General features: G+C 41.6%; 2 protein-coding genes across 3 annotated transcripts in view; both read left to right on the top strand.

The window, feature by feature from the left end:
• The first annotated feature begins 337 nt into the window (after positions 1–337).
• RSAD2 (radical S-adenosyl methionine domain containing 2) lies at positions 338–8,399 on the top strand. Its single transcript, XM_042033069.1, has 6 exons — positions 338–840; positions 1,024–1,185; positions 1,661–1,890; positions 2,706–2,855; positions 4,517–4,549; positions 5,118–8,399. Exons 1-6 carry the CDS (start codon positions 516–518, stop codon positions 5,280–5,282), a joined length of 1,065 nt encoding a protein of 354 aa, XP_041889003.1. The 5' UTR covers positions 338–515; the 3' UTR covers positions 5,283–8,399.
• Positions 8,400–9,731: 1,332 nt separating this feature from the next.
• RNF144A (ring finger protein 144A) overlaps positions 9,732–26,854 on the top strand; it is a 65,441-nt gene continuing 48,318 nt past the window's right edge. The window contains exons 1-2 of one of the 2 annotated variants that reach the window (XM_042033067.1): positions 9,732–9,890; positions 26,677–26,759. The gene's annotated coding sequence lies outside the window, so the exon portion shown is untranslated. The remainder of the gene's footprint in view (positions 9,891–26,676; positions 26,760–26,854) is intronic. The other variant, XM_042033066.1, reaches the window with a different exon arrangement.

The raw sequence follows: 26,854 nt of genomic DNA, 5'->3' as shown, positions 1-26,854 counted from the left end.
TATACAAGCTCAGTTTTCCCCATGCTTCATGAGTTTAACCACAAGAGACAAAGTCACTGGGACCTCATACACCAAAAGGGGTCCTGGATGCCAGACCCGCTCAAAGCCAGAGGTGCTCAAACCTGCTCCCAGCCCCGGGCAGTCGGCGGGTTCCGCGGTGGCCGTGGACGAGAAGCGGCGCTGGGGCGTAGGGACACTGGGGTCACACGTGGGGCGGGGAGGGAGAAGGAAAACCTCGCGGCTCGGTGCCAAGTTTCGTTTCTGCGAGAACGGAAAACGAAACCGAGCGGTTCCCCCGCGGTCCGGCACGGCGGGGCGGGACGGGCGCGGAGGGGAGGCGGTCACCGCGCATTTAAATGCGGAACGCCGGGCACCTCTCTGCAGCCTGCGAGCCGAGCCGAGCCGGGTCGGACTGAACCGAGCCGAGACCAGCCGAGCCAAGTCCAGTCGAATCGTGTCCAGGCGGGTGCAAGTGAACGGCAGCGCATCCCATCGGGTCCGAGCCGAGCCGAACCATGCAACTGGCCGTGCTGGGCCGGCTGCTGTCCGTCGGGCGGGCGGTGCTGGCGGCGCTGCGGGGGCGCCTGGGCGCGCTGTGCTGGAGCCTGGCTCCCCTGTCCCTGCCCCTGTCGCTGTCCCTGCCCGGCTGGCGGGACTCGGCCCCCCGGCCGGAGCGGGAGCGGGAATGGGAGGACGCGGCCCCGACACCCACCAGCGTCAATTACCACTTCACCCGGCAGTGCAACTACAAGTGCGGCTTCTGCTTCCATACGGCCAAGACCTCCTTCGTGCTGCCCCTGGAGGAAGCCAAGCGAGGGCTGGCGATGCTCAAGGAGGCTGGTGAGTCCAGAGGAGGGGCGGCCGGAGGGAACCGGGAAGGGAGGACCCCGCAGGACCAAGTGCCATCGAAAAAGTTATCCCGGGGATGTCCCTGTCCCTCTGCCGTGGGACACTGATAGCGTTGAGCAGGAGCAGGCGATGGGCAGCAGAAGTTCACAGTATCTTACTTTGGTCCTTCTCTAGGAATGGAGAAAATCAATTTCTCGGGAGGAGAACCGTTTCTTCAGGACAGAGGCGAATTTGTAGGCAAACTGGTCCAGTTTTGCAAGCAGGAGTTGGAGCTCCCAAGTGTCAGCATCGTTAGCAATGGCAGCCTGATCAGAAAGCAGTGGTTCGAGAAGTATGGTAAGGAGGAACCAGTGGGCACAGCTGCACTGGCAGGGCTGGGGAGCCTCCACGGGGCAGCCTCACCCATAGATGGGCTTGGGAGCAAGTGGGAGATGGTTTCTTAGTGGTTCATTTATAGTAAATGCAAACCAAATGTAAATACCAGTGAAACAGTGTTGATTATCTGTTGTGAATATAGGCATTATACCAAAAAATTTTTGGTATAATGGTGTAACAAAACAATAGTTCCGCCTGTCTCCATAATGCTGGGGACACACACACACACACACACGCACACACACACGCGCACACACACACAAACTACGTTTTGATGCTGCTGTTGATGTGGCTTTTGTGGTTGATGGGATGACTCCACAGAACTGTATTTACATGGCGTTTCGTGAGAGATGATAAGGAAGTGAAAGCGAGCAGAGTCCTGACAGCTTTTAGCTGAGGGACTAGATATTAATCAATTTTTAAAACTTGTTTTCAGGTGAATATTTAGATATTCTGGCAATTTCATGTGATAGTTTTGATGAGGATGTCAACATTTTAATTGGCCGTCGTCAAGGAAAGAAGAACCATGTAGAAAATCTGCATAAACTGAGACAGTGGTGCCGAGAGTATGCTGTTGCTTTTAAAATAAATTCAGTCATCAACAGATTTAATGTTGAGGAAGATATGAATGAGCAGATCAAGGCACTCAACCCTGTGCGCTGGAAGGTAAGAAAGTAGTGTTACTACAGATTTCCTGTCCAAAGAAAAGTAATAATGAAGTCCTGGAGTTGTCTGAACCTCTATTTTACCCGAGTCTTATCTTTAGTTCCAGCTTAGGCTGGTGTTAGGAGCCTTCTTGTCAATGTTGCATAGTGCTGAGATAGGTTCTCTCTCTTTCTGCACTTAAATGGAGCCCAGTAGATCAAGAATCTTTTTTGGGTTTTGTTACGTACAGAAAATTACTGTTTCAGTGTGTGTAGATCTAGGTTGTTTTATTATATTAAAATTAATACAGAAAGCCTTTAACATGTGAAAATATGTTATGGTGTAGAGAAAATTAGGAAAAATTACTGAACATTAAAGTCAATATATTGTTAGCAAGATGTAAGTGTATATTAATTTTCTCTTATAGAGCATTAGAGGTTACTGTACACACATGATTTTTTACTAGAAATAACTCTGAAAATGGGTAGAGATTATGTGACATAAATATGGGAGAACTTGTGGAATAATTTCTCAATATTTGCTTCATGTGATTTTTTATGCACACTGAATTACTCAGAAAAAAAAAACAAACACCAAAACACACTGTAAGTGAAATCTCAGATGGTAAGGAAAATCATCATTTATAACATTTAAAACTCTGTAATGTTAATTTACAAAAAATAAATCTGCACCATGCCCTTTGTGTAGTATTCGGTTATCACAAATTGTGTCAGTGTGACTCCACTGACAGAAAAATTAAAGACACTGCTACTGAGACTGTTATCCTCAAGGCAAGCGAAAACATAAAGTCTTAACCAGGTGTTTACTGTGTTCAGGTATTCCAGTGCCTGCTTATCGAAGGAGAGAACAGTGGTGAGGATGCTCTAAGAGAAGCAGAAAAATTTGTTATTAGTGATGAAGATTTTGATCGATTCCTGGATCGCCACAAAGATGTCTCCTGTTTGGTATCTGAATCTAATCAGAAGGTAAAAATTAAACTGTCCTTTTGTAACTTTGTTTTTAAATAATGTTAAAATATTTGAAAGGAACAAGAAACCTTCATGGCAATTAGTATTTTTCCTATTAAAGGTAGCTTAGAAGAGGTGCAGTACAACTTTATCAGCAACTGGTTTTGTAATGGTGGAAGCCAAGAGTTTTAATTTTCTTTTAGGATTTTCATTGACAACAAAGTTATTAGCAAAACAGTAAAAACCCATTGATTCCAGTCCTGTGGACACCAGTGGGAGTACTCTTCCTGACTTGGGCGCAAGATCCTGAAAAGGTTCAAAGTTAATGTAAACACAATTTATACTCTAAGTATTGTTTCCTGACAGAAATTCACTATGATGTTACATTATGCCAGTGTCATCAACCTACATGAAGTAAGACAGCATGGCAGCCAGCAATATATTTAGTGTTTTTAGGTAATCCCGCTCACAATAAAGTTACATTTCTAACATTTTCTGTCTGAACTCCTTTGGATTGCACACTTAGGCTCTTTATTCAGGAGATGACTCTTTGTGCTCCTGCAGAGCCTACCAGTTAACTTGATCAGCTGCCATCCAGCTTACATTAGCCACACTAAAGTACTTTGGTGCCTAAGGGTGGAGCTCTGGCCATTTTGTAAATGCCTACAGACCCTAAACATGGGATGGGAAGAGTAAGAAGACTCATCGTTCAGAAAGTTTATGAGCTAAGTGAGGAAATAGCAAGTTGAATCAAGTTCAGGAGTGCCTTAAATCTTCCATCTTGTGTTCCTTTTCCTCTCCACAGATTAAGACTCCATTTACAGTTTACTCTTAATGTATGGAGAGCTCAAGTGAGCAGACTGGGTTGCCTTTGCTATGTAAGACATAAAAGTGGGACTGTGCAGTTCAAGGCTTTTGGTGGGAGGGAGCACTCATCAGAGAAGGGGTAAAGATGAGAACCCAGAACTGTTTCTACTTTTATTTTTTCATAAAAGAAGTCCTACGAAAAAGGCTTCCCATGGTAGGTTTGCTTCCAGAAGACTGTTTCTGATTTCTGGTAAACCTGTGTGAAAGAGGGACACCAAACTGATCAGATTTCCTGTCCTACACAGCAGCAAGCTCCAGCTACCCAGAGAATTTTAAGGAGGATTACTTAGGAGATGCCCATTTAGCTAAGCAAACCTGTCTTATTTCAGCTGTTGGCCTATTTCTTGGTGCAGACCTGAGAGCTTTTTTACCTTTGAGCTGGGAGAACACCTTTGTCTGGTGGGGTAATGATTAAATACCCCAGTTTAAATGGTCATGTCATTTGCTTGGAAAATGGCATAATCATTCCAGCATGCAAAACTCTTAAGTTCTTCTGGTGTAGAAGTTAATAGAAAACTTGGATATTATTTAAAACACCTTTATCCAGTTGGACACCTACATTTCAATTAGAAACTGGACAGGTCATATTCCAAGAATTATTAATTTATTCATACGTAAAGTTATTCTAGCAATTCTGTAATTTATTTCTATAAATTTCATCCAAGCTCACTGAAACAGTGGTCATACAGCAACTGTTTCAAAGATTTGTATCAGACTTTGAATGAATAGTTGTTTGTTTTGTCCCTCGTTTTTCACTATAATGGAATTTTGATTTGTATATTAATTTAGTTTTTCCTTTTGTTCTATTACAGATGAGGGATTCATACCTCATTCTGGATGAATATGTAAGTCTTTTTTGATACGTGGTATTTGTATGCTAATATATGTATGTATACAACAGTGATAACCAGTTAAATTTACTCTGCATTCTATAAAACAATTTTACCATCTAGTACAAGGAACAGATGTGATTTATTCCCATCAGACATATTGTGAACTATAATATAGTATGACCTAAGGAGAAGTTGCCATCAGCTTGCATGCATAATCACTGCATCACAAATGTTAAAGTGTAGATGTCTATTTTTGCAGGACATCTTTGCTTTTTTTCTTCTGTAATATAAAAATACAGAACTTGCCCTGAAAGTTAAGTTTCAAAGTGCCTACTTAGTTTACATGTAACTGAAGAGCCAACGTTTAATCTTCATGAATTATGATATTGTTTTGTTCCTGCTAAGATAGGTCACGTTTAACCATGAGTTTTTGAGCCTTCTAAGGACTAGAGTGAACCTCTTCATGCACTTACAAAGGCTTTTGTGGAATTGCAGTCCAACTTGCTTAAGTCTGTAGAAAAATTAAGCTTGTGGAAATTGACTTTCCAACATCTTATCATCTTGTATATTGATGTTCCAGATGCGTTTTCTAAACTGTAGAAATGGACGGAAAGAGCCTTCCAAATCTATCCTGGATGTTGGTGTAGAAGCAGCTATAAAATTCAGTGGATTTGATGAGAAGATGTTCCTAAGAAGAGGGGGAAAGTATGTATGGAGTAAAGCTGACATGAAACTGGACTGGTGACTCAGTATACTGAGTTAGGGCAGTGCATTCTGTAAAAATAGGTGTATATTTATAGGTGAGTGTATACTTGTATCTAATGCTTTTAACTACACTTGGTATTTTACACAGACTGATGTTCAGTATAACTCTATATGTGAACATGTTACATGTTTTTTAAAAGCAGGTTATGTTGTTTATTATTTTCTTAAACATGACCAAGTACTTTCAGAGCTTTCACATGAACAGATCTCTGAAATAAACTTTCTAGTCCATTGCACAAAGGATTTAAGTGCAAACTGTTAACATAATGTCATGTAGGAAATGTTTATAAAACACTACATGAGTGTGCATGCCAGATAATAAACCAAAAAACACCCCAATCTCTAATTCATTATAAACAGCTGTAATGATGGAGAAGTCAAAATTCTTATAGGGGAATGCATTCTGCCTGTTTCTCAGGGAAAGATGGATTGCAGTTCCTCAGTAGATCACACAAGGGCCAGCTGGCAGGCCTCTGGAAGCACCCTCTGCCTTTTTCAGGGGTAATAGAGGGTAAGAATTTAGGAATCATTAAGTAACCATGTATTTAAAAGGAAATCAAGGTGAAAAAAATGTCACTTTTCATTCTTTAAGATTTAACTGTAACATCATCTTCTCCCTCTCCTCTATATACACATGATATTTGCAAAAATGTTGGGGGATGTAATTTTCTGTGAAAACATATTTTTAGTCATGAAAAAATATTGTATTTGTGGGTCCTAAAACCTAGAAGTACATTTTACCTAATGACAAACAACATATTTCACACTGTCAATGTCCTTGGTTCTAACAAATATTTACAGTGAAACATTGTTTTCATTTTATTAATTAATTGCTCCATTTTCCTTTCATTTGTAAATATTGATTTATTATTTTTAACTATATTCTCTCTGTGTGCATACAGTTCTGATGAAGATTCCTTCTCAAACTAATTAATACCATGTAGAACAACCTACATATATCTTCTGTTGCATACTAGCTTTTTTTTTTGCTAAGCCATGGAATTACAAACAACAAAGTTCATATATCAAACAACCTTGTTTTAAAAGTTGCTTGTCTCAGTAACTAAGTAGCTTGCTGGTTACAAAGCTGCAGACATTAAATGAAACTAATTGGGTTTTGTGAGAGCTGCTTATGATTTTAAGAACAGGTAGCATCAATATAAAATACAGAAAAATAAGAAAAATCCCCAAAAACTGAAAAATAATCTAATATACTGCCCTCATTCTTGGTTTTCTGGCAATTGTTATGGCTTTATAATTGAGGTTTTTCAAATTTAACTAGTCCCATCCTCCCTCTCTCTGAAGGGCACGGGGATAAGCACTGCACAGAGCAGAAGTGAGACAGCACTACTCATTCGTCCTGTCCACTGAACTCAATGTCTGGGCTGTCTCACACATTTAAATATTTGCAGCAGTTGGGAGCCAGCATGCATTAAATGTACCACGTAGAGAAAGTGACACCTTCTTTCATTTTTTTGGAAATGTTAGTTTATTTTTTAAGAGGTTTTTGAGAGAAATGTTTTGTATTCACCTAATGGATCTTCAAAGTTGAAGGGGAAAATGCTTAAATAGGAGCTGCTACTTCTGTGTAAAGGAGAGTGCTACTCTGAATGCACTGTGAAAATGTTTCCATTTATAATTCCTTCAGTTTCTATTTTTACTATCCTAACTGTAAGTATACTCAGTGGTGCTCTTTTGTCCCTTTGTATTTTGAATTTTGCAATCACAACACTTCCTAGACACTGGCATTTGAGTATTTTTTTTTTCTTGTATTAACACAAAGTGACATTTAAAATGTGGCCCACACACAGTAACCCCACAGTCTTCTGGCAGCTGTTTCACTGACCTTGGCTGGAATTCTGCCTGGCTCTATGGGCAGTGCAAATTTATGTAACTGGGGTTTGACTTCCCCTGCCCAAATATTAAATCTAGTCTCTTCCCCAGTACCTACACCACACTGATAGAAAAGAAGCATTTTCCTCTGCTGCTGGCTCAGTCCCAGCATGGGCAAAGATTTAGTGCATCAATGTACCAAAAATCTACCACCTTGCAGCTTCTGCGGAAAATGCCAGCTGTAGCACAGCACTCAGATGTGAGGTACGCAAACTCCTGTTCAGATCCAGAAATCCTGACATTCTTTGCTTTGCATTTTACCCTGTAAATGGTTATTCTTTTGCTTCCTCTATGCCTATGGAGGAAGCTGCAGGAGAAACAAGGAGCTAAAAATGTCAAAATCCAGTAAATAATGGACAGACATTTAAGATGGCTTTTGTTAGAAGGTTCTACATTCTTACCTTCTTAAAATATTAGGGATTTTAGATCACCTCTTGCTACCATACATAATTAATAAAAAGTTTCTGCTCTGTGTGATACTCTTTTTCAAAGGAAATACGAGTTGTGTAAATCAGAAAGGAAGAATCTGACATTACACAGTTTGACTGAGAGTTATTTAAGTTAATGAACAGCTATTGGCATTTTTATACACAAAATCTATTGTTGTGTAAAACAACAAAAATTTGGCTACAGTTGATTAATCTAGTTTATTTTAAAAAAATTATAAACACAGTTCATATTGGACCAAAAGTGGACTTTAGGCTTTCATTATGTAGTAGGGGCTACCTTTCAGTATGGGACTAGAAAAATAAAACTGAATTCAACAGGGTTACTCCCAGGTTTAGGGATTACAGATATGCCGTGATCCTGAAAAGTCAGGATTAAATTTAAGTCTTATAAACACAGATATGCTTAATTGTATATTTGTGTGTAGTATCATAGTATTGCAGCTAAGCACTTGCTAAACAAGCTGAATTAGGAACTAACGCTGCATTCTACTAACATTATACAGTTAGTATAGTAAAAAATTTGTAGACAATGAGTGTTTGAGAGAATGACTTTGATAAAATTGTGACTATACCTAGGCTAATGAGTAAAATTGTCACTTAAGATGCACTTTAGGATGCCCTCTTTTTCCGTGTGAAGGATGCTGATATATTTGAATGTTACAAATGCTGAATTTTGGAGTAATAGTGTCAAATAATTAGTGCTAAGTATTTCACGAGTGTCTTGCACATTTCAATAAATGTTTCTATTTTCCTAAGTTTGTCTGTATTTTTTTTTTTTTCTGTAATATAAGCCATACTCACAGAGTGTGTGGCTGCATTCACAAGAGATCTGTAATTCTGGATGCATTTAGTCTGTATTTGGGGGGGGGGGGGGGAGCAACTTGCACGGTGCCAAGGGCAGCATCTAGGCTGAAATGGAGAACAATGGTGGTGATTCTCCTCGTGATGAAAGGCACTTGTTACAAGCCTGAGTGGACTGGGCTGTGCTGGGAGAAGACAGTTCAAATACCTTGTGCTGTTCAGACGACAGCTGATATGAAAGGCACAGCTATCCATAAATATCCGGGGACAAAAATAAGATTATCTTCTGTTACGGTAAATAAGAGAGAAAAGACAGTCTATTTAGAAGACTGGAGACAAGCAGCTTCTCAAGCTCATCTTCCATCTTCAGGCTCGGTGTAAACTCTTGTACTAGACAATCTGAATTGAGCTTTTCACAGTATTTGGCTGTGTGTGAGAGGATGCTTAGCTTTTTACGCCCCCCCACCCCGTGCCATCTCCCCCCCCGCATATTGCGGTGGTCTGAGGGTGCCCAACAGCAGTGCCGCAGCGAGATGCTGTGTGCCCCGTGCGCGGGGTGGCTGCTGGGCTGTGTGTCACCCCGGGGTGGCTGCTGGGCTGTGTGTCACCCCGGGGTGGCTGCTGGGCTGTGTGTCAGCCCGGGGTGGCTGCTGGGCTGTGTGTCACCCCCGCAGCGGCCCGGGCCAGGGCTGAGCTGCGCCGGATGAACCCACCACACAGCTCCCATTCGCACGCCAGCTCGGTGTGCATCCTGCTGTGCCTCCCTGCCTGTCGCAGGAGCACCGGCCCTTGCTCCGTACAGACACCAGCAACAGGGAGGCTCGAACAGCGCTCGCAGAAGAGCCGTGCCCGTCATGGTTCCCGTGCGCTCCCCTCCTTCCTTCCCTGGAAGGCAGGACAAACCCCCGCCTCCTCTGCACAACCAGCCCCGTTGTTCTCTCTGCCGCTGACGGACCTGCTGGGCCCGGGCTATCACGCTCAGGCAACCCGAGGTGCTATTGCTTCAAGCAGATGAAAAACCCCACGGTAAAACCGGCGGCTCGGCTCGGCTCGGCACGCCCGGGCCGGCGGCGCTGCCAAGCGGGAAACCCCAGGATCCCCGCGGCCGCGGGCCGGGAGGCGCCTCCCGCCGCCGCCAGGGGGCGCCGCTGTGCCTGGCGCGGCGCGGCCGCTTCAAAGTGGGCGGCGGCGCGAGCGCGGCCGTTAATGGCGACCGCCCGCCGCGGGCGCGCCCGCCCCCGCCCGCCCTCACCCCACCCCCTCCACCCCCTCCCCCGCCGGAGAAAAGACCGGGAGCGGTGCCTGCCGCGCACACTCCGGCTCCGCGGGAGGTGGAGATCATGGATAGGGCGGCGGTGTCCTGCCGTGGCTCCGCGGGATAGCGCGGGACAGCGCCGCGCACCGCCCGCGGGCCGCCCGGCGCTGGCAGGGGCTGCTGCGGCACGGTAAGGCGCCCGGGGCGGTGGGGGGTCGTCGCTCACCCCGGCGGGGCGGTGGGGCAACGGAAGGCGGCGCCGGAGCGCGCGGGGGACCCGCGACCCCTTTACGGAAAGGGCTGTGCCGGGCGTTCCCCGGGGCGGCGTTATCCCTATCCCTATCCCTGTGTCGGGAGCGGTGCCTGGTTGTGAGGAGGGCACGGCAGGGCACAGGCTGCCGGCTGGAAGCGCTGCCGCCGGCGGAGCGCCGCGTCGGGGGCGTAATGACAGCGGCTCCTCAGCCCCGCGTGTGCTCTGTCTTGGGGTTTCCGTAAATGAGCGAAAACGCCTCGAAAGAGCCCAGTGCCCTGGAGTGCAGTAGCCATTCTTCGGGGAGGGAGAAGTAACGAGTATAGGGGTCTGTGAAGTGCCATCCCCAGCCAGTGTTCTTGGTAGAAGCGAAGTGTGCAGCTTGGGGAGAAATTGGTTCGTTTGGGTTGCAGGCGTGGTAGGAGTAGGAAAAGGCTCGCGTTTTCTTTCCCTGAGCTGAAGAGATGTTACTGTTGACTTTTTTGAGCTGTTGGAAGAACCCATAGGTACGATAATGAGGTTGCCCCCCCCACCCGCTGGCTCAAGGGTATCTTGTTCCTGAACAGATCAGGCCCCGCATTATGGGTTTATGACTTCTGTAGAACTGGAACAGGGACTGTCAGCGGGGAAGGCTGATGGAAGAAGATACCAGCTGTTTGAATTTTTGCTGTGTTCTTGGAAATACTGTCACTTCTGCCCTGGAACATAATATTCCTGTTCTACAACAAGTATAAATAATGATTTATAAATAGATGCATTTGTTTATATTGTTTTCCGTGTAGCCAAACAACTGTTTACATTGTGAAATGGATTGCTTCATTTCACATTATCTTATCAGCGCTGGCCCAAGGGTGGCTGAACTGAAGTTACATGTTCTTGGGCAGAGTGCTACCGGAGAGATTACATCAGTAGTTTAACTTCTGGTGGCTGGTTGTCTGCTTGTTTATGCTTCTCTCGCAGGCATCAGAAGCTAGTGAAGGGGTGATCGGGGTGGGTAAAAGAGTGTGTGGGGTTATAGTATGGTGAGGGGGAGATTTGTGCCTTTAATGAAAATGCTTAGTTTATACTTAAATGGGACTTTACAGTGTGGGAAAACTTAGATTATTTTTTCCTGGCAGTGAGGTATCAAAGTGACTTGACATGAAGTTTGTTAAATATCCAAGAAAAGCAAGATCACGTGAGAAGAGTGGTGGTAGGAGGGAGAAATAGTTCTTTTGTTTAGGAGTGTCTTGAAAAAGACAGGCTTTTTCCCACCACCATCCTTGCCCCGTGGGATGAAATTTTATTTCTTTACTCCCCCCCTTTCCCATCATGTCTCATTATCATTATCCACTTGTGCAATCTGTGTATTATGAGCGGGAAAAACCATCTGTGATTGAAATAATATTACAATGATGGGTGTTTCAATTTGATACAACTACTTTGTATAAGCCATCCTTTATGTAAAACAGAAGGTTGATTTTTCCTTATTTCTAAATCACCATAATTCATATCCTAGGAGCTGCTAGATCAAATCATATGTTTATTGTATTCACTTATTGTAGATTTTTGCCCTTGAAGCACAGTATTGTAAGTTACCTTCACTTAGAGACTGTTGTTTTGCCTAATTCAGTATTTTAAGGCAATCATTTGTAGGGGAAAAAATACTACGTTTGCTTAACTTTTTTGGTTTTAAGTGTGGGTTGTTTTTTTTTCCCCCAAGTATTTGTCATATTTCTTGTGGGGTTTTTTTATAACTTCTGACAGCTTTTCTTTCAGTTACGCCAAAGGACAAGGCTGCTGTCTTAGACATGAATTTTGGCTGCAGTGTCATGCAGTGGGTATGAATGGCTTCAGTATATCTGCTGTATTTACAAGAATGCTCTCATAGGCTGGCAGAAAACTCTTGTTTGCCCTCCCAGTGCTGATTCAGGGAAAAATAATGGCTCTGATCATCCTGCAGCCTGGTCAGCGAGCACAGACCTTTTCTCTCCTAGAGACCTGATGCAGCAGGGGAATTGGAACCTGTTATACTTATCACCATATTTCCTGTGGATTAATATCAGTAGTTATGCAGTTGAGTTAGTAGTCTGTGGTTTCATTAGAAGACTTGCTTTTCACTATGTTCCTTTTTACATCTTGAATTACAAAAAAGAAATGGAAAACAATTACAAACTAACCCACCACTCAGTTTGAGTGGTGTAGTGATTCTGCCGTGTCCAACTGGGGCTGTGCTCAGCTGTTCTTTTTATAAGGCAGGATCCTTTTCTGTTTTGCTTTGCAGAAACAAGCTCATAAAATTCATCTTTCCCTGACCTTTTGAAGGAGATCAAACAAAATCATCATAATGATAATGTCTGTTTTTCACTTCTGATGGCTGGGAGGAGCTGTTGAAAATATACTTACTCCTCTGGCTGCGTGCTGCAAAGTGATAGGAATGTTTTTTTGTATTTCTTAATCAGCTGGGATCAAAAATGCTTGCAGTTTTTCTGCATATGCAGTCAGCAAATTCTGGAGCTGACAGTGATCGTACAAAATGGATTTTCAAATAGCTTGACTGTTTGCTGATGGTGCCACTTAAAGTGGTAACACTATAAGTTTAGACTTTTCTCAAAAAGGCTGAAGAAAATGAGGAACAGAGAAAGTGAATCAATATGGTAACTTTTAGCTACTGTGAGGAAAAAATATCTTTTCAGAGGGTTCTAGTCTTGGCATGACTATGTTATTTCCTTATTACAGCAGTATTTTCATCTTTTCATTCAAAGAATAGCAAGTGGGTGGTAGCTTGTTGCATTGAATCACCTTGCTGTTGTCCTCCAGGTATCACTATGACAGTTTAATGCAACTACATCATGTTTATATTGAACAGAAATGATTTGTGTTTGAAGAAATACATTACAGCTTATTTAATATAAACTTTTTCTTGTTCATGATCTCCAATGGATCATCTGAAATACTTCAGAGTATAGATGGGTCTTGCAGGCTGTCTGGAAAATAAAATTCTAACTTACCAGGTTCAGGCATAATTTTTTTCATGACGTACGAATGTTCAGCTTTGTTTGTACTGATCACTGCTTTGCCAGATTTCATAGTTTTGGAGTCTTTATTCTTGAATTTCACTTGGAAATTTTACTGAATGTTCTGTTTCTGGAGTATTTGGGTTATTTCCTGTAACCATAAAACTCCAGTATGAACTACAAGTTATAAAAGCTATCACTATGGTTCTTGGAGGCAGTTTCAGCTGACCAGCCTTCATCTCAACTCCAATCTCTAATAAATAGATCATGTGTAGGATAAGAATCGTATACTGTTGCACACATCTAGTCCTTGTAGAGGACTCTTACACTTAGCCAGGAATAGGAAGTATGAGGAATATGGAAATGAATTAGGAAAATATATTGAGACAAAAATCCATTATTGGTCCTTGATAATCTGGTACATGATCAGCTTCTTCCTATGCTTACTTCTGTCATTGCTGTTTAACTGTTGATTTGCTTCATGTTTTATCACTGATGAGGATCTGTGTATGGATTTTATAATCTCACAGATATTAATTTCCTTTTATATGTGTATGTATATAAACATATGCTCTATACAATATTTTATGTAATGTATGTATATAAATACATTTTTTTTTTACTCTTTCGTTACTCTAAACAGCATCTGGTGGGAGTAGGTCTGACAGAAGCATCAGAAGTGGTTGCATTCTGTCCTACACAATGTTTTCAGTCAGGGCTGCGTCCCTTTAGTGACTGCACAGGATGGCTGTGGTGATGTGGGTGGGCAGAGTCTGTTCCTTGCCCAAATGCACCCTCCCTCTGGTGATAGGAGGGGTCTTGCTGCATTCTGTAAAGCCACTGTATTTTTCTGGGCCTGGTGCTTCAGACAATGTTTGTCCTCTTTTGTTAAGTCTGGGTTTCCTTCTTAAGGGAAACAGTTTTCCCTTCGTCTCTCTATTCCCGTATTAAGAAGTACATCCATCCAGACAGAATGAGAGCAATGCTCTGTGACTTGTGTGGTCAGGCTCATGTCTCCAGTGCAGTCTTATGACAGATGCTGCAAGTTCAAGACCAAGCTATTTGCAGTCAGTGTATGTATATTTTTAGCCTGGTTTTCTGAGAAAACAGAGATTGCATGCAACTCTCTTGTGAATGTGTAACTTTCATTCTTGCTCTTAGTTTCTAAATCTTTTGAGCAATTCCAGTTGCATTTGTGAGAGGGTGGTAGCTTATTTCCAATAAATCTACACCTTTTCTGGCAGTAGGTAGCCTCAGCAGATGGAAAGATGCCTGCTGAAGGAGAGCTTGAACTCTTCCTGCAACTTTGACACACATTCCTAGGAAACTGAGTTTTACTGGCTCAGTTGCTTACAAATCAACTTACATTGTTGACACAGTTTCAAATTATACTGTTCCTTCATTTCTGAATATTTTTGCAATAGTTTTGAATATGAAGAAGAGCAAGTGTTTAGTCTTTAGCCCTAAGTAGCCTTGTAATATGGCAAAAGTACATGATATGAAAGGAAAGATTCATTGGTTTATAAAAGATTTTATTTTATTGTTGTTCTTCATATGTCCTGCTTATGTGAATTCCAGTTTAATAAAAGGCAAGACTTAAAATAATTCTTTTAACAATTTTGATTTGTAATAACAATTCTTTAGGCACCCAGAAGTTTGTTTTTGTAGTTGTATTGTATAAAGATTGTTCCCCAAGTGGAACAAGACTTAATAGGATGCAAATTCAAACAGTTCCATCTTATTTCTGTATTTCTCCTCAGTATGTGTTTTCTGTAAACAGACTCTGTGTGAACCTTCCAGTTAGCTGATCACTTTTGCACACTGGTATCTGTTGAATACATCTTGTGGTCTTTGTTTGTCTTGTCATGCTGACTTGATTAATGTTGTACCATCATCTTCCTTCATGAATAATGTATTTCCTGTCATGCAGTTGGAACCTAGAGGAGAAAACACCTACACTTACTTTGTTAGATTAATTATGCATTAGTTTTACCTTTGATGCGTACTGTCCTTACTTTTGTGGAAAAAGTACTGACCAAAGATACATGTTGAAGGTATATAAGGTGTGTTAGATTTGTGGAAAGGCAGACCATATTTAAATTAAAAAAAAAAAACAAACCCAACCAAGCCACAGCTTTTATTAAAGCTTTCCAGTTTTTTTTCTTTGTATTTGAGATATTTATTGACATCTTATCTTTTGAAAGGTTTGCTGGTGATTTCTCTCTACTTTAAAATCACTAGGTTATGCTTGTGTCAATTACTGTTTCTTAGTTGTGTTTGTGTGAGTCTAGCTTTCTAGGGAAGATGTAGTGACAGTGTTCATTAGGTCTCACTAACTGTTGCTGGAAAGCTGTGAGAAGTAGGATAACCACAGTCACAGCTGCAGGATGCACGTGCCAGCTCCAATGGGTTGTTGATGCTTATTCCATCTTGAAGTTTGGCCTCACTGATCACTGAGGACCAGACTTTGAGCCTGCTGGGCTCTGGCTTGCTCCAAAGACCAAGCTGAGGTCATAAGCTTTGTGCCTCAGGTAAAACAGAGTAGTCAGCTCTTCCTGTTAATCACTGAGAAGTGAAATCTCTACAGGTTAGGCACAAGATGGTGGTGAGCCTTGTAGTTGCTACGGGAGCTGAAGCCAACCACTTCCTAAGGGTGTAGCTGTAGCTCTGATGGTAAGCACTCAGAAGGTTTTTAAGTTTATGGATGTTCATCCGTTCATACTCACCTGCAGGGTGTAAGTTTATCTAAAGTCTGCAAGCTTGTTTGTTTCTCTTTACCATGAGATATGTCAGTCTTGGCCTTGGGGAAGGTTATGCTGGAAAAGTTGGTGCTGTGTGAAGCTTGCTCAAAGCAATGCTGCTGACCCTGGCACCTCTCCATGCTGTTGTCTCCGCTCTATGCGGTTATGTCCTTTACTTTGGATCCTTGTGGCTCTGAGAGAGCCATTCTCTGCAGTGTGAGTTCGTCCTTCTCTCCTCTGTAGTTTTTTACCTCTGCTGCTTGCTGGAGCAAACAGCTTGACTTCATCAAACTGCTGCTGTCACTGGGCATCAGCTGTGGTGGTGTTCAGAATATATGACCTGCCATCACCTATCTCCTTTCTTCCATTATGTGATGTCCCACTGGAGCAGCAGCATTGGCCATTTACTTTGCATGGATTTATGTCTGAAAATCCATTCTTAAATGTTTTACCACTGACTTTTATTGAAAGTGAAACATAATAGTTCTTAGTGGTCTTACTGTCTTAGCCCTTTTGCATCTGTAGAGTCACTAGGAGTGTGATAAGCCACTTCTCTGTCTTCTGTTCTCTTTTGTTCCAGGTCGTCATTGTCTTAAAAATAAAGTCTCACTTCAGAGGGAGCAACAAGGTAGTTCTAACTTCAGTTTATGTTACGTATTTAGTCAAAAATCAAGGAATGACAAATTCAGATACGACTCATAAATCCAAAGAATGTGATAGTCTTTTTAGCAAACTGTCATTTAGTGCTAAATATTTGCATCAGTCACTTCACATTTCCATTAGCTCCTTAAAAAGCTGAAGTTCACAGATTTGAATGAAATACAATGTTTATGACTGTGTTCCCTGCTTTTTGATTTAGACTACTGCTGTGAAACTTTCTTATAGTTACAGATAAATGTGTTTTCAGGGTCTGCTCTTTTTTGGAAAGTTTACTGTTTTGCTCTGTCTTGTCTGAAAGGTTTGCATGGGTTTTTGGGGGGTTTCTTTGGTTTTGTTTCCTGTCCTCCATGATTCTACTGTATTGGTCTGAAGACCAATACAGGCATGTCCTTGTTGCTTTTATTAATAGGAATAGTTGCTTTTGGATGGGATGATTCACCACGGCTCCCAATATAAGGAAGAGTCAAACTATTGTGCCCCTTCGTTGTGCTAATAATAGTGATGTACCATGTTATTGGCAGGCAACACTGCTGTTAGTGACAGCTTCAGGAGGGATTGCTGCAAGGGCAGCAGGGTCGGTGAGGATCTCTACTTTTTCCCTTTCCCTTTAGTATCTTTTCTTGTGCAGCTTCATTTTTCACCCCATGAGACTGAACCCATCCTTTTCATAGAAATAACAGTGTATTTTCACTATGGTATCAACCAGTTCTGATCTTGAACTGTGGGAGGGCAAAGATGGTGTTATTTTCAGAGGGGAAAAAAAAAACCCACAAAACAGTTTTTGTGCTGTGCTGGACAGGGTGTTACTAAAATTATAACCTGGAGAGTTCTGGAGTAAAACAGTATGTGCACATAAGGATGTCTTATCAAGACCATCTCAACTAATGTGAAAATCCACGTGTTTTCTCAATACCAAGGGAGTTTTCATGTGAGTGCCTTAACATGGGACTTATCCAGCCCTATTCTTTATGAAGAATTCACAGTATCTAGAGCTTTACAGGAAAGAGAGGAAATCATTCTCCTAAAAAAAAAAATCTTTACAATCAAATAAACTTAAAACAAGCAGGCTTAAATTCCAGACAGTATGTATCTGAGCTCTTGTAAATTGCTGAAAGGCTACAGAAAGTTAGTATCTGACCATCAGCAAATAGGTCTTCCTGGAAATGTGCAGTAAATGCTCTTTGTAGGAGCTGTAGACCTGAGTTTAGGTACTTCATGTTAGCTAAAGTCTTTGTGTTTGCTGTCCAAACGTTTCAGTGCTCGAGTGGGAGAAAATCGGCAGTTACTCAACGAGATTGTTCCCAGGCATTCATCAGGCTTTGATTTTTTTCATTCAGTGAAAATATGTAGAATTCCACTACCTGAAAATAGTAAATGCTGTAACAAGAAAATAAGAAAAAATTTAAAACTTGTGTTCCTGTTTTATAAGTGTTCATATTTTATACAGACACTTAATTTTTTAATGTATGCATTAGATAAAGCACATCATGTTTTAATGCATTTTTTAAATGCTCAAGAGGGCTTTGTAACAGTACTTTCTGTTATTGCATCATTATCTGCTTAGGGAGTCTAAGTGCCAAATTAACTTTCTCTTTAATTGAGGTGGCTCTTGACACTTAAAATTATTATCTGTACCTACAGTGATGGAAAGTCTGCATGGATCAGGAAAGATACCCTTGTTTAACAGAGAACTTTTTTTTCCTGAATATACTGTTTTCATATTTCTGTAAAAGAAGTTACTTTTGATACAATAATACAAAAAGCCTCTTCCAAATTCTTCTCCTCCATACTCTTTTTCCTACTCAGCAGCCATTCAGTACATGGAAACCAGGAAATGAGGATATTTTGAAATAAGGATACTTTGCATAAATTATTTCCAAAAATATTTTGCTGTATTTGAATGTTGATATTTTCTGTTGATGTTAACAGTTAAGGAATATAATGAAACTGTCAAAGAAAATGAGGTATGAACTCCTCAGAAAAGAATAATACAAATACAGTTGTTTTCATCTGAATGCAGTATACTTTTGTAGATGTCATCTATTCCAGAGAAGTACCACATATGCAAAGCATGCAAATGCAAAGAGAGGCTTTGGGGCAGTCTGTCCCAAAACAAACAAATGTTGGGCATTTGATGGTACATCTTAAACTGTATGAACTCTGAATGTGTGAAGGCTTAATGTGCCCATTAGTGAATGAGCAGTGCTGTATGATGGGAAAGATGTGAGTTATTCCAGAACCCTCTCAGGGTTGTCTGGTGTTAGCCATGAAGGCAGCCAGGTTGAATGGGCCTGTGGTGTTATGAATTGCAGCATTGCTTCCCTTGTCATAAATGATTACACAGGGAAGGGGCTGTGTGCTCTGTATGTGGATCTGTATTCTCCTTCATGACAGTTCTGATTTGGATTCCCTCTTTTCACACACTGTCCCTGTGTTCTCCTGTGTGTGATAGGAGGGGCGTGTTGGTTGACTGACTTGTTTTTGAGACTACATGGGAAACCTGAGGCAGAAAACTGAAGATAAATTGCATGTCTAATTCCCTTTTCCATCCAAGAACCATAGTCCTCTCTTAACTGATAGAGTGCCTTTGGGAAATGTTTGACACGGAACAATGTATAGAAGAGTACTGACAGTCACTGTACAGCTCGCATGCAACAGGCTTAGGGAGACTACCCCAAAACTTCCAGAGTTACAGGGAGCATATGCTTTGGGATAATGCCATTGTATCAGTTTCTTGCCTTCTGTTGTGCCTTTGTTTTGGCTGTGCAGCTCACTGGCAGTCGCAGTGATGGAGCCATTGCCAAGTCAGTCCATCTGGCTTAGGCTGTGCAAAATGCAGTTGTACCGCAGTTCACATCTGTGCCCCTTCGTGTGTTGTGTGGTCACTTTGTAGCCTGAGAGGAGTTGCCCCGTGTGTTTCTCTTCACCCAGTCCATCTTCTGGGTGGTCAAGTTTCAAGAGGGAATGTAGATGCTTCAGGATTGCAGGAATGTGAATCTGAGGTCTTCAAAATGGAAGAGTGTATTTCCTTTTTTTTCTTTCTTTCAGTCAAATCCCTTGTGTGTTTCAGTGTATCTGAGATGACTGGCAACTTTTGGTCCATTTGTGATTGACTGTCAAAATGAAGTCAAGTTAAGTGTTGATTTCTAGGTCAGACTGAACCTTAGACCCCTGTTTAGTTAATTTCTCTCTGCTACTTGTAAGTGAACAATAACTTTAAAAATATTTGTAAATGAAGGAATTAAAAATGGGTTTATGTTCTCATACAGTTATGAGGGATGGATAGACAAGTTGCAAAATTTAGACATTTTTTACACTACACTCAGGTCCCAATAGTGGTTACACTATTTTAATATTTTTTCCCCTAGGAAATTAGACTAGCCATCTGGAAAAAGCTTTTTTTTTTTTTTTCCTACACAATTATATTATTTTTCTAAATGATGTGATATGCCTACCTCTCCCCATACAATATTTATTCAACTTTACTGCATTTGGGGATCATCTGGAAGGCTTAGAAAAGCTCATCCAGTAAAATGAATATGAAATGGTGATTTCATTGTTTTAACCATAGGTTTTCATTGTTTGTTCTTCATTGGAGGGAAAAATAAATACAGGGAAGACATTTTCCATTCCAGCTTTTTAATGAGCAGGTGTGTATGTGGTGGGGAATTGTCTTCTCACAAAGGCTTAATTTGGTGTGCTTTTCTATTGCACATATTATAATAAACCTGATAGTTAAATCCAACCACCTCTTCTTAAAAATCTAAAATGACAAAGCTTCTTTGGAAGTGCATCCAAGAGTTAGTAGAGTAGTAATAGTTGTCAGGTTCAAAGCAAAGCTAGCAATTAAATCTTCTGGCCTATCATGCTAGAAATGTATTATATTTCCCTGTTTTCAGCACACAGTATCTCCTGTATTAGTATGAATGGATCTGTTAAAATGTCTTTTATCACTGTGCTTTGAGCTTTTCTGTCTTCATGAAATCATGTAGCTGCTTTCTCTAAAAAGTCTTTAAAGGGCTTCCCACATCTGATCTGATGAAAAGCACCTCACTGTTGGGAACCAGCCAGTCAAATAGTTGTTCAGCTGTGGTAACCTGAATAGCACTTGCCAAGAGAAAATGGTCTGGGATATGTAAACCAGAGGGAAGGAGGGGAAGGACTGTGGCAGGTGGGTAGCTGCCTACTCTGCTTCAGAGAATCCATGGGAATTTCCTCTCCTGGCTTGAGCAACAGCATACTTAGGCTGGCACTGCGCAGCAAAGAGCTTTACCTGGAGTTCATATGTGCTTCTCTCTTCTCTAAGCTGTACACTTAAATTTTGCTTAAGTTTCCAGGACATAGCTCTGTGTCTCCTTGGCACAGGGCTTCAATTTGTTTGTGTCAAATACCTTGCACAGCAGAATTTCCCTTTGAGCAGTGTGTTGTGCCCCTGGCTGCTGTGGGATCTCATCTTTCATCCCATGTCCCTTCCCCCTGTGAGTAGGGGTGACAGTGTAGGACTGTATGAAATGCTGTCTCCTGACAAAGCTAAGGAGGTTGGTGAGGACATGTTTTGCATAATCACAAGTTGTCACCACTATAAGTAAAGTGAGAATCCAAAGCTGAAATTCCTTCTTGTGCTTATAACCTGTCAAACCTCATCCTCTTTCCTATGTGTCCTTTAGCGTTTGTCCTTGGACCCTGTGGCTGCCAGGCTGTGAGCTGCATCATAAGCTCTGACAGGATGAAGTGGAGAGAGATGAGTTAACAGCCATTTGTGCCTCCTGGCTACTCTTGGCTGACACAAAAAACAGATGACCCATGGGCTGTCACACAAATAGAGAGTAGATCCCACAGCCTTTCTTTCCACATCTGCCACTGGCTCTGTGCTGAGACTGACACAGGTTTCCTAATTCTGTCTGTCAGCTTGTGGCTCTGTACAATACAGCTTTCTTGTTGGGAAAAACATTACAGCACATCAGCAAAAGCCTGCCAGGTGAATGGAGCAGCAGCTGACTGTAAAATATAAACAACTAGATAGATATCTGTGGGAAATAAACTGAGAATCAAGATGTTCCAGGACTGGGCTGAGACAAGACAGCATTTAAGATTTTCATTTCTAAGACAGAAGCTTAAAAAAAAAGGCATCCAATTACACTGTTTACCAGTCTGTCATTACCAGATTGTAATAATAAGTAAGTAGCCACAAAGAATGATTTCTTTCTTTTTGATGAGTAAAACCAAAAGGTATGTATACAGGATGTGGCTGAATTCAGGTTTTTTGGTGAAAAGTTTTCCAGACATGAAGCATGAGGGACTGCATCATGGAAAAGAGCAACTCTGCAAAAGTGTAGGGATCAAGCTGGATACAGAACTCTTAAGGTACCAGTGCACTGTTACAGGCAGAGAAGAGAGGGCTAATTAAATCATTGGCTGATGGGATTTATAAAATAAGCATTTTTCTCCTGGCATGGCATTAATGGCAATAACACTCAAATTCTGTGTCTGATCCTTGTTTTTACATCTTTAAAAGGTCTTTTGAAAACCTTCAGAAGGTATAGAAAGACCCACAATCATCATTAATTGTGAAAAAAATGCCTGGAAGTGATTTAATATGGAAAGGGTGGAGTGTGAGCAGCTGCTTTTTTTCTGCCTGCATTTTTATTAGTAGTTACTGGTTTCTGTTCAGATAATTTTAATGCAGACTTCATCTCATCCAAAGACAAATGTCTAAAAAATGTTGAATGGATTGATTAGTCAGGTCATCTTTGTGAGATAAATTGCTTTGTTGCTAATGGGGGACAAAACACTAGTAAAAATGATCAAGAGAAAACAGACTGAGAAGGGTATTAAAATCATGGGAAAAGAGTTGGGGGGGGGGGGAGTCATGTGAATTAAATAGCAATAAAAGAGTTAAAATAGTCCAGCGGCATGCACACGTGATGACCATTGCTTATGTCCTTTCAGAAGTTCTTGAAGTTGGATTTACTTGGTTGAAGCCTGAGAAAAGGAGGAAGATCTTGAGTACCAGGATAACCATTTTAGTTGTCTAAGAGATCAGAAAAAAGATTGCATTTTATGTACATTATATGCATGTTCTTTCTTACAGGATTTAGACGTACAGCTTCTTGATCAGTCTGCTGGGGGACTGGCAGAATGCTGGCTAATCAAGAAGAGCCTCTTGGGAAAGTTTGTATGGGAGGGGAGATAAGAGGTTTGTCCATATCTGTGTAGAGCTTAACCTAATAGCTGGATAACTCCAAGGAAGTGTCAGAGAGAAGAGTTGAAATTTCTAGTTTGGATAAGGAGAGAGAGAGAGAGACTTGGAGTAGGAGGTAAATCTGTGAGGTCGTTCTTTAGAGAGGGTAAACTGTTTCTTTGTGGTTCGAAGAGATTGCCCAGGAGCAAACAGGAGGAGTGACAAACGCTGCTGATAAAGAACTGTTTGTTTCCTCAGGAACTCTCTCACCTTTGCAAGATAGAGGTGGGAGAGGGCCCCAGGAAGGCAGCTCTGGTAGAGAGGTTAGTGAAGTGCTGAGTGAGGTGCTGGCAAGGGCAAGGTTTTAAGAGGAAGAAAGAGATTAGGAGATGCATAAGTCAGATGAAGCTGATGCAATGACTGAGAGTGCTGGCCCAGGACAAGTTGTGTGCTAAAAAGGAGGGCTGGCAGAAGAAATGAAAAACATCTGTGGTAGAGCTTTAGGAAATGAGTTTGAAAGCAGCTTAAACACTAGCCATACCCTGACTGTAGGAGAGACTGAGCATCTTAGCTCCCTTGACAAGAAAGTGTATTGTACTCAATTTCTTTTGCTTTCCTTTTTAAATTTATTTTCCTCTTCCCATTTAGAGAGTGATAAGCATAACTAGAAACACTGTCTGAAGAGCTAAATGGAAAGGTGAACAGCTATATCTGTTACTTCAAACCAGTAAATTGCCCTTCCTGCCATTAGAGAAAGCAGTGAATCTCTCGAGGTTTCCAGCCCAAGGCAGGTCGTATGCCCAGGCAGTATTTGTAATCCTTGTAAAAGTTACTTATTGCTGTCCAGGTATTTGGGAAATGTGTAATAATTTGTGGTGTTCAGGTTAACAATCTGATATATCCCATGGACATTCTGACCCCAATGTCCAGGAAGCAGTGTTCTGATTTTACAAGTAGATACACCATAATGAAAATAGATTTTGGTTTTCCTCCTGAAAGGTCAAGATAATTTAGGAAGAGGGCAATGATAATTTTTGTCAGTTTCCCTAGTTTTCAAGCAAGATTTGTTTTAAAGAAGGAGGGGAAGATTGAAGTGAGGAAGATATGGGAGAAGTGAGGGGGGAACCTTGTTTTGGTGACACATGTTGGCTGAATTACTGATCAGTAGCCTAGAATTTTAGAGTACATATATATATATCTCTGAGCTTTTTTTGAGCATTGGTTGCCTGAGTAGCAGTAACTACTGTTTGTTTGTTTTTTCTAGAAGTATAGTAGATATTTTTCCAATATCGCATCTCCCTCTAAATGGAAATCAGTGGAGGATGAGAATGTTGCAGGAATGAAATGCTTATTTTTAGGAGTTTGAAATGTTAAGGTATACTTCAATAATTACAAATATTTTTAAATAGCATGTTGAGGTGAATAACGAAGGTCAGAATTGTGTGTGTTTGGCTATAAACTAATTCCAAGCTGCATTTTTTTTTAGATTTGGTAACAAAAGACAGGTTTTATGTTAAAAATCTATATACTCAGTTTGAGTATATAAGTTTTATAAGTATTTGTTGGAAAGGAACTCAGCTGATGGTTTATCTCTGAGAAAAAAATACTGTTGGATAAATCAGAAAAATGGGAAATAGCTTGCAGTGAAAGTAGGGCTCCTGCCAATTGCTATTTTCTGAATTCACAGAATCATAAAATTGTTTAGTTGAAAAAGATCTCTAAGATCATAAAGTCTAACTGTTAACCCAGCTCTGCCAAGTCCACCACGAAACCATGTCCCTGAGTGCCACATCTACACATCTTTGAAATACCTTCAGTGATGGCGACTCCACCACTCCCCTGGAGAGCATATTGCAATGCCTGACAACCCTTTGAGTGAAGAAGCTTTTGCTAATATCCAACTTAAACCTCCTCTGGTGCAGCTTGAGGCCATCTCCTCTGTTCCTATCATTTTTTACCTGGGAGAAGAGGCTGATCCCCACTTGGCTACAACCTCCTTTTGGGTAGTTGCAGAGAGTGATAAGGTCACTCCTCACAGCCTTGTTTTCTCCAGGCTAAACCACCCCCAGCTCCTTCAGCTCCCTCACAGGATTTGTGCTCCAGACCCTCCAGCAGCTCTGTTGTTCTTCTCTGGGCACATTCCAGCACCTCAGTGTCTTGAAGTGAGGGGCCCAAAAGAAGAAGAAGAAGAGGGGCCCAAAACTGCACCCAGCTCTTGAGGTGTGGCTTCACCAGTGCCACATATGGGGGAATCTTGTCACCTTGTCACAGAAGGAGGTCAGGCTGATCAAGCAGAAACTGCCTTTCCTAAGCAGTGCTGGCTGTGCCTGATCCCCTGGTTGTCCTGTACATGCTGTGTGATGTCACTCAGGATGATCTGCTCTGTCACCTTCCCTGGCACTGATACCAGGCTGACAGGCCTGTAGTTCCCCAAATCCTCATTCTGTCCCTTCTTAGATGGGTGTCACTTTTGGTAATTTCCAGTCTCCTGTGTCCTCCCTGGTTAGCTAGGACTGCTGGTAAACGATTGAAGGTAGCTTGGTGAGTATGTCTGCCAGCTCCCTCAGTACCCTTGAGTAGGTCCCATCCAGCCCCAGTCTTGTGAAATATCAAAGTGGTGTAGCAGGTCACTGACAACTTTGCCTTGAATTATTCATTCTGCTCCCTGTCTCTGTCTTCCAGCCCAGGGTGCTGCTTAAGAACAATTACTCTAATGTTGAAAACTGAGGCAAAGAAAGTATTATTACCTCAGCTTTTTCCTCAACCTTTGTGACTATGCTGTCCCCCCTGCATCCAATAAAGGATGGTGGTACTCCTTAGCCCTTCTTGTTGCTGATGTATTTATAGAAACTTTTCTTGTTGATGTATTTATGGAAGTTTTTTTATGGTCTTTTATGGCAGTAGTCAGATGAAGTTCTAGTTTGGCTTCAGCTGTTCTAATTTTCTCCCTGCATAACCTCGCAACATCCTTGTAGTCCTGATTTGCCAAGGTCATAAACTGTCCTTCTTTTGGCCTCCTTCCTTACTTCTTTAGGAATCAAAAACTTCATGATTTTGTGATTGCTATGCCCAGGACAGTCTCCAACTATCATATCACCCAGAAGTCCTGGGTTTGTGAAAAACAGGTCTAGTGGAACACCTCTTCTGGTTGACTGATTCACCAGCTGATTGAGGAAGTTCTTCTGCACAGTCCAGGACTAGACTGTTTTCTCTCTGCTGTATTGTATTTCTAGCAGTTATCTGGAAGTTGAATTCCCCCACAAGAACAGGGCTACTGATCATGATGCTTCTTCCAGCTACTTACAGCGTATTTCATCTGCCTCTTCATCCTGGTTGGACAGTCTGTAACAGACTCCTGCTAGGATTACATCACTCCTGCTGCTTTTATTGGCTTTCCCCTGATTCTTACCTATAAACCCTCTTGTCATCATCATCAAACTCGAGGTAGTCAAAACATTCCCTAATATACGGGGCTACCCCCACTGCCTCTGCTTCCTTGCCTTTCCCATCTGAAGAATTACAGCCATCCATTGCAGCACTCCAGTTCTGCTGGCTATCCCACCATGTCTCTGATGGCAGCTGTGTGATAGCCTTCCTGTTGCACAATAGCTTCCATCTGATCACAGTTTTTAAAATGTTCTGCCTACAGAGTGATTATTGCTCAGCATAGTGGGCTTTGTACATTGTTTTGTATGTATGTTTGCCCAGTACAATCTCGAGAATGGCTTTGCTAAGTGTGTAGAAAGCTGTTGTAGCTCACTGCTGGTTTTGTATGTAAGAAGTCCCTGAACCTAGATCTGGATACAGTTTGTGATGTTTTCCTGAAGCTCTGGATAATGTGGGCTGCAGGTATGCAAGATGACAGTAATATGTAATTTTTTTTTCAGGCTTGGAAAATCATTGTTAAAAATAAAATTAATAATAGTAAAAGTCTCTTGTGTAATGAGATTAATCTTCCCAAGCTGATAAGTACAAACTGATTCAGTAAGTGCAGAGAGTAGGAAGGGTTAGGAGGTGAATTTTGTCTGTCTTTGCTAAGACTGTTCGTGCTATCAAATTTTAAAAGCTCCTTGGCAAAATGGAGCTCTTAGTTCTGTTTTATACAGTCAATTGAAATAAAGTGTGACCCTTATTTTTTCTTCTTTCAGGCTTGTCTAACACTACTGAAATCATAGACTGGTTGGTGCTTTCTCACGGGATCCCTGTGACTGACAAAGGAGAGATTGTTGTGGTAGGTGTTTGCCTTGACTGTCTTGACAACACTTGGCCAGGGCACAGACAGATGCAGTTTTCAATGCAGCCACACTTTCATAGGACTCATGCCAA

Source organism: Corvus kubaryi, unplaced genomic scaffold (genome assembly GCF_017639235.1).
Source record: "Corvus kubaryi isolate FWS band 111438036 unplaced genomic scaffold, C.kubaryi_AGA036_p1.0 37354, whole genome shotgun sequence".
NCBI classification, from domain to species: Eukaryota; Metazoa; Chordata; class Aves; order Passeriformes; family Corvidae; genus Corvus; species Corvus kubaryi.
This window is presented reverse-complemented; position numbering and strand designations above follow the sequence as displayed.

Coding starts and splice junctions, on each gene's coding strand:
- RSAD2 (XM_042033069.1), top strand. CDS start 516: ATGCAACTGGCCGTGCTGGGCCGGCTGCTGTCCGTCGGGCGGGCGGTG. Junction 1,186..1,660: donor GCAGTGGTTCGAGAAGTATG/GTAAGGAGGAAC, acceptor ACTTGTTTTCAG/GTGAATATTTAGATATTCTG. Junction 1,891..2,705: donor TCAACCCTGTGCGCTGGAAG/GTAAGAAAGTAG, acceptor TACTGTGTTCAG/GTATTCCAGTGCCTGCTTAT.